The sequence below is a fragment of the Salmo trutta genome, unplaced genomic scaffold, assembly GCF_901001165.1.
Source record: "Salmo trutta unplaced genomic scaffold, fSalTru1.1, whole genome shotgun sequence".
Lineage (NCBI taxonomy): Eukaryota > Metazoa > Chordata > Actinopteri > Salmoniformes > Salmonidae > Salmo > Salmo trutta.
The window spans coordinates 125,248-136,694 of NW_021822710.1; the positions used below are offsets into that span (position 1 = coordinate 125,248).

The 11,447-nt window shown below is 46.8% G+C and overlaps 1 protein-coding gene across 1 annotated transcript in view; it reads right to left on the reverse strand.

The window, feature by feature from the left end:
• Positions 1-301: 301 nt before the first annotated feature.
• Positions 302-11,447, reverse strand: part of LOC115183956 (little elongation complex subunit 1-like) — a 20,861-nt gene continuing 9,715 nt past the window's right edge. Inside the window, exons 15-22 of the mRNA XM_029744943.1 lie at positions 9,905-11,447; positions 9,564-9,841; positions 8,605-8,773; positions 8,049-8,209; positions 7,658-7,848; positions 6,770-6,870; positions 6,565-6,663; positions 302-526 (exon numbers count right to left, since the gene is read on the reverse strand). The exon at positions 9,905-11,447 is cut by the window's right edge and continues 1,223 nt beyond it. Of these exons, the coding sequence (XP_029600803.1) occupies positions 345-526; positions 6,565-6,663; positions 6,770-6,870; positions 7,658-7,848; positions 8,049-8,209; positions 8,605-8,773; positions 9,564-9,841; positions 9,905-11,447 (2,724 nt within the window). The 3' untranslated portion in view covers positions 302-344. The remainder of the gene's footprint in view (positions 527-6,564; positions 6,664-6,769; positions 6,871-7,657; positions 7,849-8,048; positions 8,210-8,604; positions 8,774-9,563; positions 9,842-9,904) is intronic.

Genomic DNA, 11,447 nt, shown 5'->3' on the forward strand with positions numbered 1-11,447 from the left:
TGGGTTAGGAGCTAGGGGTGTGGAGGGGTTAAGGAGCTAGGGGTTAGGAGCTAGGGACTAGGAGCTAGGGATTAGGGGTGTGGAGGGGTTAAGGACTAGGGGTTAGGAGCTAGGGACTAGGAGCTAGGGGTTAGGAGCTAGGGGCTAGGGGTTAGGAGCTAGGGGTTAGGAGCTAGGGACTAGGAGCTAGGGACTAGGAGCTAGGGACTAGGAGCTAGGGACTAGGAGCTAGGGACTAGGAGCTAGGGACTAGGAGCTAGGGACTAGGAGCTAGGGACTAGGAGCTAGGAGCGTGGAGGGGTTAAGGAGCTAGGGGTTAGGGACTAGGAGCTAGGGACTAGGGACTAGGGGTTGCTGTGTCGGCAGAGCGAGGCGATCTGTGTGATGCAGCTGGTGACAGCGGGGGGGACAGGCTGGGTGGTCTCTCCTCGCCATGATGCCAGCGCAGCCAAAGCCTCCTTGGGGTTGCTAGGCGACAGGTCGTAGACAGTGTAGACAGCTGCCAGCTGGACCTCCCAGGGAACACCTGGAAATGACATCAGAGACTCATTGGTTGGTCCATCTGTCCAATACAGACACAGATCTGTCCAGTCTCATCTGTAAAAACAAAACAGAAAGTAATTCTGCTCAGATGAGACTGGACAGACGTCTGCCCAGTCTCATCTGAGCAGAATTACTTTTTGTTTTTAGCAGAAGAGTTAAGTTTACAGGTACAGACATCCCACCCAGGAACTGAGGTTATCAGGAAACTAGGCGTACAGCGCCTTCAGATAGTATTCAGACCCCTGGACTTTTTACACATTAATGTTACATCCTTAACCTAAAATGGATTCAATTAAATACAAATATCCCCATAATGACAAAGCAAAAATAGGTTTAGACAATTTATTAAAAATAAAACAAAATACCTTACCAAAGGTTTGGACACCTACTCATTCCAGAGTTCCTTTATTTTTACTATTTTCTATATTGTAGAATAATAGTAAAGACATCTGATAAGAGAATTATCTAATAAATGTAAATGAATCAATAAACCATGATGAATTATTAGTCATACAGCAGGTTTAATGAATAATCAATGTAATCATCAATGTAGGGATCGATTAGTCTGATTAGTTCCGGAAAGTCCAGGAACCACTGGAGAGGGAAAGAAATGTGTGTATGCAATTAGTATAGAGAGATAGAGAAGCAGATGGTCAAGGGAGTAAAAGCTTCAAAGAGTTCCTAACCTTGAGGGAAAAGAACAGGCTGAGCTCTGGATAGTGATAAACAAGTGTGGGAAGTCTACGGGGGATGCATGTCACCAACAGTTTGTGTGTAAATGCATGTGCGTAAGAAAGCAAGAACTATATAATGACTGTTTTGTTATCCTGACCTCAGAACGTTCTCTGAATAAAGCCACAGAAACCTTTTGCAGAAAGCTGAGTCCTTGCCTAATTATTTGAACCCATTGTCTTACAAACCTTGGGCATTAGTGAAGGCGAATTGATTATTGATTATTATCATCAAGATATTAAATTCCTTTAACAACATCAAAACTATGAAATAACACACATGGAATAACCAAAAAAGTGATAAATCAAAAATCTTCAAAGTAGCCACCCTTTGCCTTAACAACTTTGCACAATCTTGGCATTCTCTCAACCAGCTTCACCTGGAATTATTTTCCAACAGTCTTGAAGGAGTTCCCACATATGCTGAGCACTTGTTGGCTGCTTTTCATTCACTCGGCGGTCCAACTCATCCCAAACCATCTCAATTGGGTTGAGGTCGGGTGATTGTGAGCTCAGGTGCATCCTGTTTCCATTGATTATCCTTGAGATGTTTCTACAACTTGATTGGAGTCCACTTGTTCAATTGATTGGACATGATTTGGAAAGGCACACACCTGTCTATATGAGGTCCCACAGTTGACAGTGCATGTCAGAGCAAAAACCAAGCCATGAGGTCGAATTAAATTGTCCATAGAGCTCCCAGACAGGATTGTGTCGAGGCACAGATCTGGGGAAGGGTACCAAACAATTTCAGCAGGTCCCCAAGAACACAGTGGCCTCCATAATTCTTAAATTAAAGAAGATTGGAACCACCAAGACACTTCCTAGAGCTGTCCCCCTGGCCAAACTGAGCAATCGGGGTAGAAGGGCCTTGGTCAGGGAGGTGACCAAGAACCCGATGGTCACTGACAGAGCTCTAGAGTTCCTCTGTGGCGATGGTAGAACCTTTCAGAAGGACAACCATCTCTGCAGCACTCCACCAATCAGGCCTTTATGGTAGAGTGGCCAGACAGAAGCCACTCCTCAGTAAAAGGCACATTACAGCCCGCTTGGAGTTTGCCAAAAGGCACCGAAAGACTCTCAGACCATGAGAAACAAGATGCTCTGGTCTGCTGAAACCAAGATGAATCACTTTGGCCTGAAAGCCAAGCATCACGTCTGGAGGAAACCTGGCACCATCCCTACGGTGAAGCATGGTGGTGGCAGCATCATGCTGTGGGGATGTTTTTCAGCGGCAATGACTGGGAGACTAGTCAGGATCAAGGTTCACCTTCCAACAGGACAACGACCCTAAGCACACAGCCAAGACAATGCAGGAGTGGCTTCGGAACAAGACTCCAAATGTCCTTGAGTGGCCCAGCCAGAGCCCGGACTTGAACCCGATCAAACATCTCTGGAGAGACCTGAAAATAGCTGTGCAGCGACGCTCCCCATCCAACCTGACAGAGCTTGAGAGGATCTGCAGAGAAGAATGGGAGAAACTCCCCAAATACAGGTGTGCCAAGCTTGTAGCGTCATACCCAAGAAGACTCGAGGTTGTAATCACTGCTTAAGGTTCTTAAACAAAGTACTGAGTAAAGGGTCTGAATACTTCCGTTTTTATTTTTTCTAAATTAACAAAATGTCTTAACTTTTTTTTTGCGTTGTCATTATGGGGTATTGTGATGTCATTATGGGGTATTGTGTGTCGATTGATGAGGGGGAAAACAACAATGTAATACATTTTAGAATAAGGCTGTAACATAACAAAAGTCAAGGGATCTGAATACTTTCTGAAGGCCCTGCATGTCCCACGTCACAGAAGTGGCATTTGTAAACGTAATTTTTTATCAAAATGCATATTTTGGGCAGAAATGCCTTCTGGAATATGTGAACTTTCATGTGCCTTAATAACAAACTTGTATTCCATCCATAAATATGAATAAAATTGTTAAATTACGAGCCTAGTTGGTTTAGCCACAAAAAAAGGCAGGAACCTTCCTGCTAGCCATGATTGGCTGAGATGTTTTCCCTGTTAAAATAAAGATTTTAAATAATGGGTGGGCTGGACATGCCGGGAGAGGGTTTGGATTGGTCTACCATGTAGCGCGCTTCTGTCTATAACGTGACCTGTTCAGTATGTGTTGACAGTCCTACCGCACCGTTTCTGAAAGATACGTTAGCCATCGAGAACTACAAAAGTTTAGCTACTTTTCTCAACAACATTGTTACCCTGAATGTAGCAGGCTCTATCGACAGATCAGTTGGAAAACGTGATGGGCTACTTTCTGCACACGCCAACGATCAGTGTGAACCTGGAGTGACTTGACAACACTGGTCAAACAAGATGTAGCTACAAACAAAACAGAGTTAAATGATTCCAGTCGGCCGTGAAGCGTGCCTCCATGTATACGGGTAAGAGTCTAGCTACAATTTCAGATATAAGTTTATAATTTTGTCAGAAATGTGTTTTTATTGCAAGCTAAAATGTACTGTTAGCTAGCTAGCAAACGTTAGCTTGCTGGCTCGCTAGCTAACGTTACGTCTATGATCTTGGTAGTAATATTATTTTGAATCAGAAATCCATTTGCATTGCTGGTTATGGACTAATGTTAGCTAGGTTAACATTGACCCTAGTCTGTTAGCTTTAGCTACCTGCAGATTAATACTACAGCTATGACAATGTTTGTATTGGTAGTAGTATGAGTTGGGATTATGCCCGATCATAGTTTAGCTAGCCGCCTAGCTAGCCACATGTCTAAACAAAATTGTTCCTCAACTGTAGTGTATGATAAACCATTTTCTAGCTCAGAGTCTCTCCTTTCATCCAATGTGAAAAAAACAAAAAAATACTATTTCAAATGTTGCTACATAAGACCGAATCGAGGCGATTGGTCACAGCCTATACTCAGCCAGAGGGCAGACCAATCATAAAACAATTTAAGACTGGGCGAAATACTAGTGGCTGGAAATATACTGCTCAAAAAAATAAAGGGAACACTTAAACAACACATCCTAGATCTGAATGAAAGAAATAATCTTATTAAATACTTTTTTCTTTACATAGTTGAATGTTCTGACAACAAAATCACACAAAAATAATCAATGGAAATCCAATTTATCAACCCATGGAGGTCTGGATTTGGAGTCACACTTAAAATTAAAGTGGAAAACCACACTACAGGCTGATCCAACTTTGATGTAATGTCCTTAAAACAAGTCAAAATGAGGCTCAGTAGTGTGTGTGGCCTCCACGTGCCTGTATGACCTCCACACAACGCCTGGGCATGCTCCTGATGAGGTGGCGGATGGTCTCCTGTGGGATCTCCTTCCAGACCTGGACTAAAGCATCCGCCAACTCCTGGACAGTCTGTGGTGCAACGTGGCATTGGTGGATGGAGCGAGACATGATGTCCCAGATGTGCTCAATTGGATTCAGGTCTGGGGAACGGGCGGGCCAGTCCATAGCATCAATGCCTTCCTCTTGCAGGAACTGCTGACACACTCCAGCCACATGAGGTCTAGCATTGTCTTGCATTAGGAGGAACCCAGGGCCAACCACACCAGCATATGGTCTCGCAAGGGATCTGAGGATCTCATCTCGGTACCTAATGGCAGTCAGGCTACCTCTGGCGAGCACATGGAGGGCTGTGCGGCCCCCCAAAGAAATGCCACCCCACACCATGACTGACCCACCGCCAAACCGGTCATGCTGGAGGATGTTGCAGGCAGCAGAACGTTCTCCACAGCGTCTCCAGACTCGTCACGTCTGTCACGTGCTCAGTGTGAACCTGCTTTCATCTGTGAAGAGCACAGGGCGCCAGTGGCGAATTTGCCAATCTTGGTGTTCTCTGGCAAATGCCAAACGTCCTGCACGGTGTTGGGCTGTAAGCACAACCCCCACCTGTGGACGTCGGGCCCTCATACCACCCTCATGGAGTCGGTTTCTGACCGTTTGAGCAGACACATGCACATTTGTGGCCTGCTGGAGGTCATTTTGCAGGGCTCTGGCAGTGCTTCTCCTGCTCCTCCTTGCACAAAGGCGGAGGTAGCGGTCCTGCTGCTGGGTTGTTGCCCTCCTACGGCCTCCTCCACGTCTCCTGATGTACTGGCCTGTCTCCTGGTAGCGCCTCCATGCTCTGGACACTACGCTGACAGACACAGCAAACCTTCTTGCCACAGCTCGCATTGATGTGCCATCCTGGATGAGCTGCACTACCTGAGCCACTTGTGTGGGTTGTAGACTCCGTCTCATGCTATCACTAGAGTGAAAGCACCGCCAGCATTCAAAAGTGACCAAAACATCAGCCAGGAAGCATGGGAACTGAGAAGTGGTCTGTGGTCCCCACCTGTAGAACCACTCCTTTATTGGGGGTGTCTTGCTAATTGCCTATAATTTCCATCTGTTGTCTATTCCATTTGCACAACAGCATGTGAAATTTGTCAATCAGTGTTGCTTCCTAAGTGGACAGTTTGATTTCACAGAAGTGTGATTGACTTGGAGTTACATTGTGTTGTTTAAGTGTTCCCTTTATTTTTTTGAGCAGTGTATATTTTAAGGTTTGGTACGGAGAGTCCTCCTACTTCTTTCCCTCTTTTTTAAGTGGATTAATTTTATCCGGGATCGTTTACCTTGTCGTATACATTTAGAAACCACACTATGAATGTCATTCTAAATAGCCAGAAGGGAGAGACAAGGGAAGCTTTAAACTACACATATTCAGCCCTGGGCAGTATATTCATCCTGACAATAGATATTATTTTGTATTTATTTTACCGTTATTTTACCAGGCAAGTTGACTGAGAACACGTTCTCATTTACAGCAACGACCTGGGGAATAGTTACAGGGGAGAGGAGGGGGATGAATGAGCCAATTGGAAGCCGGGGATGATTAGGTGACCGTGATGGTATGAGGGCCAGATTGGGAATTTAGCCAGGACACCGGGGTTAACACCCCTACTCTTACGATAAGTGACATGGGATCTTTAGAGAGAGTCAGGACACCCGTTTAACGTCCCATCTGAAAGACGGCACCCTACACAGGGCAATGTCCCCAATCACTGCCCTGGGGCATTTTTATTTTAGACCAGAGGAAAGAGCACCTCCTACTAGCCCTCCAACACCACTTCCAGCAGCATCTGGTCTCCCATCCAGGGACTGACCAGGACCAACCCTGCTTAGCTTCAGAAGCAAGTCAGCAGTGGGATGCAGGGTGGTAACGCTGCTGGTTAAAGCAACTAGGATGTTAACCTGAGTAGAATGACTGATGAAATACAGATGAACCATTTCAGAAGCTTTACAGTAGATTACCTTCCGACTGTCCGTGTCTGGCGAACGTGTTGATGACCCTGGCGATGTTCTTCACAGACCAGCCACATCCCTCCTTAATTCCCAGCTGCCCGAGGCGCCCTGACAAGGTGGTTCTTATGGTTACACTTCATTGGTCAGTACAAATTATAATAAAAAAAAGTGTTTCATGAAACAATTATACACAAAACAAACAAACACCACCCACCTATGAGTCTGAGGATCGCAGCCACAGTGACATCCTGGATGGGAGTATGTCTCGATCTGGGCTGGGTCACCCAGGAGTTCATCACCGGCCACAGCTCTTTACTTTAAAAACAGGACAACAAAGAACACCTGAGGCCATGATTCACTGACATGATGATTAATACACTCCAACATACTGTATCTACTGTCTTCAGTCTGTCATGTCTCCATGTCCACTGTAGTGTGCTAGCCTATGCTAATCGCTAGCCTATGCTAAAGATTTACTATGCAGAAATCTCTCCGGCATTTTCTGGTTGCTCAAATTCTAAGTTTGCCTGTTTATGTGACCAAAACAGCATGCAGAGTGTAGAGAATCATTGTACCATCTAAAATCGCTGTATATTTTCTATAACCATGGAGAATCATTGTACCATCTAAATCCCTGTATTTTCTATAACCATATTTTCCATAACTGTTTACAGCTGGTGTACAAAACCGAAAGTAAAAAGACACAAAAAATGAAACTTAAGACCAGAAGCATAGAAATAGTGACATAGAACAGATCTACCTCTTCTTAGACTGGCTTTCAATGAGAATGACAGATCTATAACTCACATTTTACGTGAATTTGGTGAGGTCACCTAAAAAGTGACATCTGCAGTCTAAGTCAAATGGGGCTAACTGGCTACATACATTATCTAACCATCTTCAACGCTTAACAAAATCATTTTTAGGTAGTCCCCCCCCCACACGCTGTCTAGCTAGATGAATATTTAGCTGGATGGTCATAATGACATTAAAGAGTTTGCTAAATGTATGCATTTGGTTTTGTCTTCATTGTTTTGTTCGCCGGTGAATTTCAGTCCAGCTGTGGCAGTCAACAACAACCAATAGTAGACCTGCTTTGTACCTCAGTAGGTTGTCATGGGTCCACTTCCAGTGTGTATGAGAGCAGAGCAGCTCCAGGGTGAAGACGCGTTGCCAGGCAACAGGGTTCAGGTCCTCTCCCTGTCGCGGGTGTTTCTGGAAGGTCATCTCAGCGGCGTCTCTGACGGACGTCAACGTGCGGGACACCAACTGATCCACGTCACTAGGAGGACTCTGGGGACGCAGACGTGACACAAAGTCAAAACTGATGTTACGCCAAGCTTCACAATACACATAACAGGAAAATGGACAGGCCTTCTCAGTGACAGAATACTGACAACTCTTCCCCTCTGTTAATCGATTTAAAAAAGGTGGAGACCAATAGACAACCGTAGATCCCGTAACCGCAGACCAAGATTATAAAGATAGCATACCTTCTCCCATCCCAGGTAAGCAGTCAGGCAGTGGAGCACCTCTCCTTGAGCTTTGACCTTGGTGACCGTGTGGATGGCCTGGCACACTACAGTCCTGCAGGAGAACACATTGGGCCACGTGGTCACCATGAACAGAACCAGCTTGGCTGACTCAGGGAAATCTGTGGGGGGGGAAACACGAACAGAAACAAAGTCAACTCAAGCTGTGACGTCAGTCAACTAAAGCTATTCAATGAAGCCATGTTACCTTCTCTAAGGATGCTGTAGGCCAGGATGTGTTACCTTCTCTAAGGACGCCGTGGGCCAGGATGTGTTACCTTCTCTAAGGACGCCGTAGGCCAGGATGTGTTACCTTCTCTAAGGACGCCGTAGGCCAGGATGTGTTACCTTCTCTAAGGACGCCGTAGGCCAGGATGTGTTACCTTCTCTAAGGATGCTGTAGGCCAGGATGTGTTACCTTCTCTAAGGATCTAGGCCAGGATGTGTTACCTTCTCTAAGGATCTAGGCCAGGATGTGTTACCTTCTCTAAGGATGCTGTAGGCCAGGATGTGTTACCTTCTCTAAGGATGCTGTAGGCCAGGATGTGTGCTCTGTCCCAGTCCCTCCTTTGTCGGCACAGAGCAGTGTAGACTCTGACCAGAGCCTGGAGGTGAGTCCCAGGCAGCTCAGTCCTCTCAGTCTTCAGCTTAGTCAGCATCACCGACATCAGATCATCTGCCAGAGGCTGACAAGTCACAGGACAACCATGTACCAAGGATTCACAGGACAGCCATGTACCAAGGATTCACAGGACAGCCATGTACCAAGGATTCACAGGACAGCCATGTACCAAGGATTCACAGGACAGCCATGTACCAAGGATTCACAGGACAGCCATGTACCAAGGATTCACAGGACAACCATGTACCAAGGATTCACAGGACAACCATGTAAGAGGTGTTCACGTCTACCAATTAAAGGGATACTTTATGATCTCTGCTAGCAGATACCATAGACTTCTAGTCATTGTGCTAACGCTAGTTAGCAATTGTGCTAGGGCTAGTTAGCAACTACGTTCAAACTGCACGGAGACATAAAAATGGTATCCACGAGTTCATCTGACTCTGGGGGAGTAGATAAAGGGCCTCGTTGCCAAAGTCCAGAAGCATGCCTTTAAAAGATACTAAGGCAAATATGCTACGTAGACAACTAGGCAAAGCTGTACGTGACTAACCTGATTCTACGTAGACTACTAGGCAAAGCTGTACGTGACTAACCTGATTCTACGTAGACAACTAGGCAAAGCTGTACGTGACTAACCTGATTCTACGTAGACAACTAGGCAAAGCTGTACGTGACTAACCTGATTCTACGTACACTACTAGGCAAAGCTGTACGTGACTAACCTCATTCTACGTAGACAACTAGGCAAAGCTGTACGTGACTAACCTGATTCTACGTAGACTACTAGGCAAAGCTGTACGTGACTAACCTGATTCTACGTAGACTACTAGGCAAAGCTGTACGTGACTAACCTGATTGTTTGAGAACTCAGAGAGGACCTTCTTCTCCTCATCCCGTAACACAGGCTTCCTAGACAGATTCCCAACAAACAGGTGACTCTTGATGACAGGCAACAGGTCAAAACACTGGGCTTCTATCTTCTCTAAGGCCTGGGATATGGAGGCTTCGCCTGCTGGTTTCCCAACCAGTTTCTCCTTCTCTGTAGGCTGTGAAGAACTCCCATGTTGAGGTGTCCTGAGTAGTGGGTCGGGACTGGCTGATGTCGTGGAGGATATCCCCTTAGCAGCAGGGCCGGCCGTCGCCCCAGCAGGGCCGGCCGTCGCCCCAGCAGGGCCGGCCGTCGCCCCAGCAGGGCCGGCCGTCGCCCCAGCAGGGCCGGCCGTCGCCCCAGCAGGGCCGGGGGAGCAGTTATCCAGCCTCAGCCTTTTGGCACTCTTTGGTAGAAGCATGTTGACTCCACTTCGCTTCCCTCTTTGTTCTGTTTTGGTGAAAGCCGTGGACGAGGAGTTGATGGTTTTGAAGCCAGATATCTGACTGACAGAGCTGGAGGGTGTAGTCCCCGTTTCAGCAGCAGACATACAGATGTTTCCTCGGAGGATACCGAGAGTCCAGGCACGGGCAGACAGTTCTGGATACATGCTGTCTAGAATCCTCATGGAGTTCTCCTGGGCGGGACTAGTGGAGGAAGAGGAAGGGCTGAAGGCAGGAAGTCTCCCTGGAACAGGAAGGGCGTGTTTAGGAGTGGCTGAACCAAACTGTAGTGGTGAGGAAGGAGCGGTTTGAGACGGGGAGCTCAACATCTGATCATCAGGTGCTGTTTGGGAACCCAGAGGGGAAACAGGTCCTTCCATTGGTGAGGGAAAGGACAGTTTACCAATCACCTGTCTTGGATTAGCAGGTTTTACCGGTCTCGGAGGAGTTACAGTGAGAGGCATCAGAAGAGGAGGTAGTGGGGGACCCATTTCAAAGCGAACCTTCCCAATAGGAATTTTCCCTGTAGGTTCTGGGGAGTGGCCCACAGGCAAGGCTGCTGTGGGTTCTGGGGAGTGGCCCACAGGCAAGGCTGCTGGCCTGATCCCTTCCCTCATGTCAGGGCTGAGTCTTTCAATAATAACTTTACATGAAAGGGTGGCCGTTTGCTGGCCGTCCCTGGGAGCCACGCCGTCTTTCCCTGAGCTTGTTTGGACTGCGTTTGATCTAACAAGACTCTTCCTGACACGCCCACTTCTAGTACTGATCATCTCAGTCTGGGCATTTCCATGTAGTTTCTCAGACCCTTCATCTGTCAGCTGGGACTCCGACCTTGACTCAGAGATGCAGTCGGTGGTTGTAGGATGCTTACGGTTAGCTTTCATATTCTGGTGTTGTAGAACATGGACCGAGCGATCACAATCTTTCAGCATCCCGTTGTTCAAAGGCTCCTCACTCTTTAACTCTGTAAAAGACGGTGGACTCCTAACATCTGAACCTGGGTCTTCAGCATCTTTCTTTCCATTCATCCTCTTCGGTTGTGTACCAGATCTCAGGAGCTTCACGTTCACCACAGGGGAAAGACATATGGGACTATGTAACCTCTTGCATACTGTATGGTTTGTGCTACTCTGAGCATTGGGTTTTGTTGCCTGGATGTCTTCATGGAGTTCAGATATCGTAGTACACTTCTCTACACTCTTTACAGAGCTCATTAAACTGGCAGGAGAGATGTGGACACCAGATTTTGGCATAGACTTCTGTTCAAATGATGATGATTCCTCTGCCCCAGAGGAATGGACCGTAATGACTGTTGATACTATACCTACATCTACCAGTCCTTCTGTAGGACGACTGGGCGAGACCAGTCCTTCTGTCGGACGACTGGGCGAGACCAGTCCTTCTGTCGGACGACTGGGGGAGAC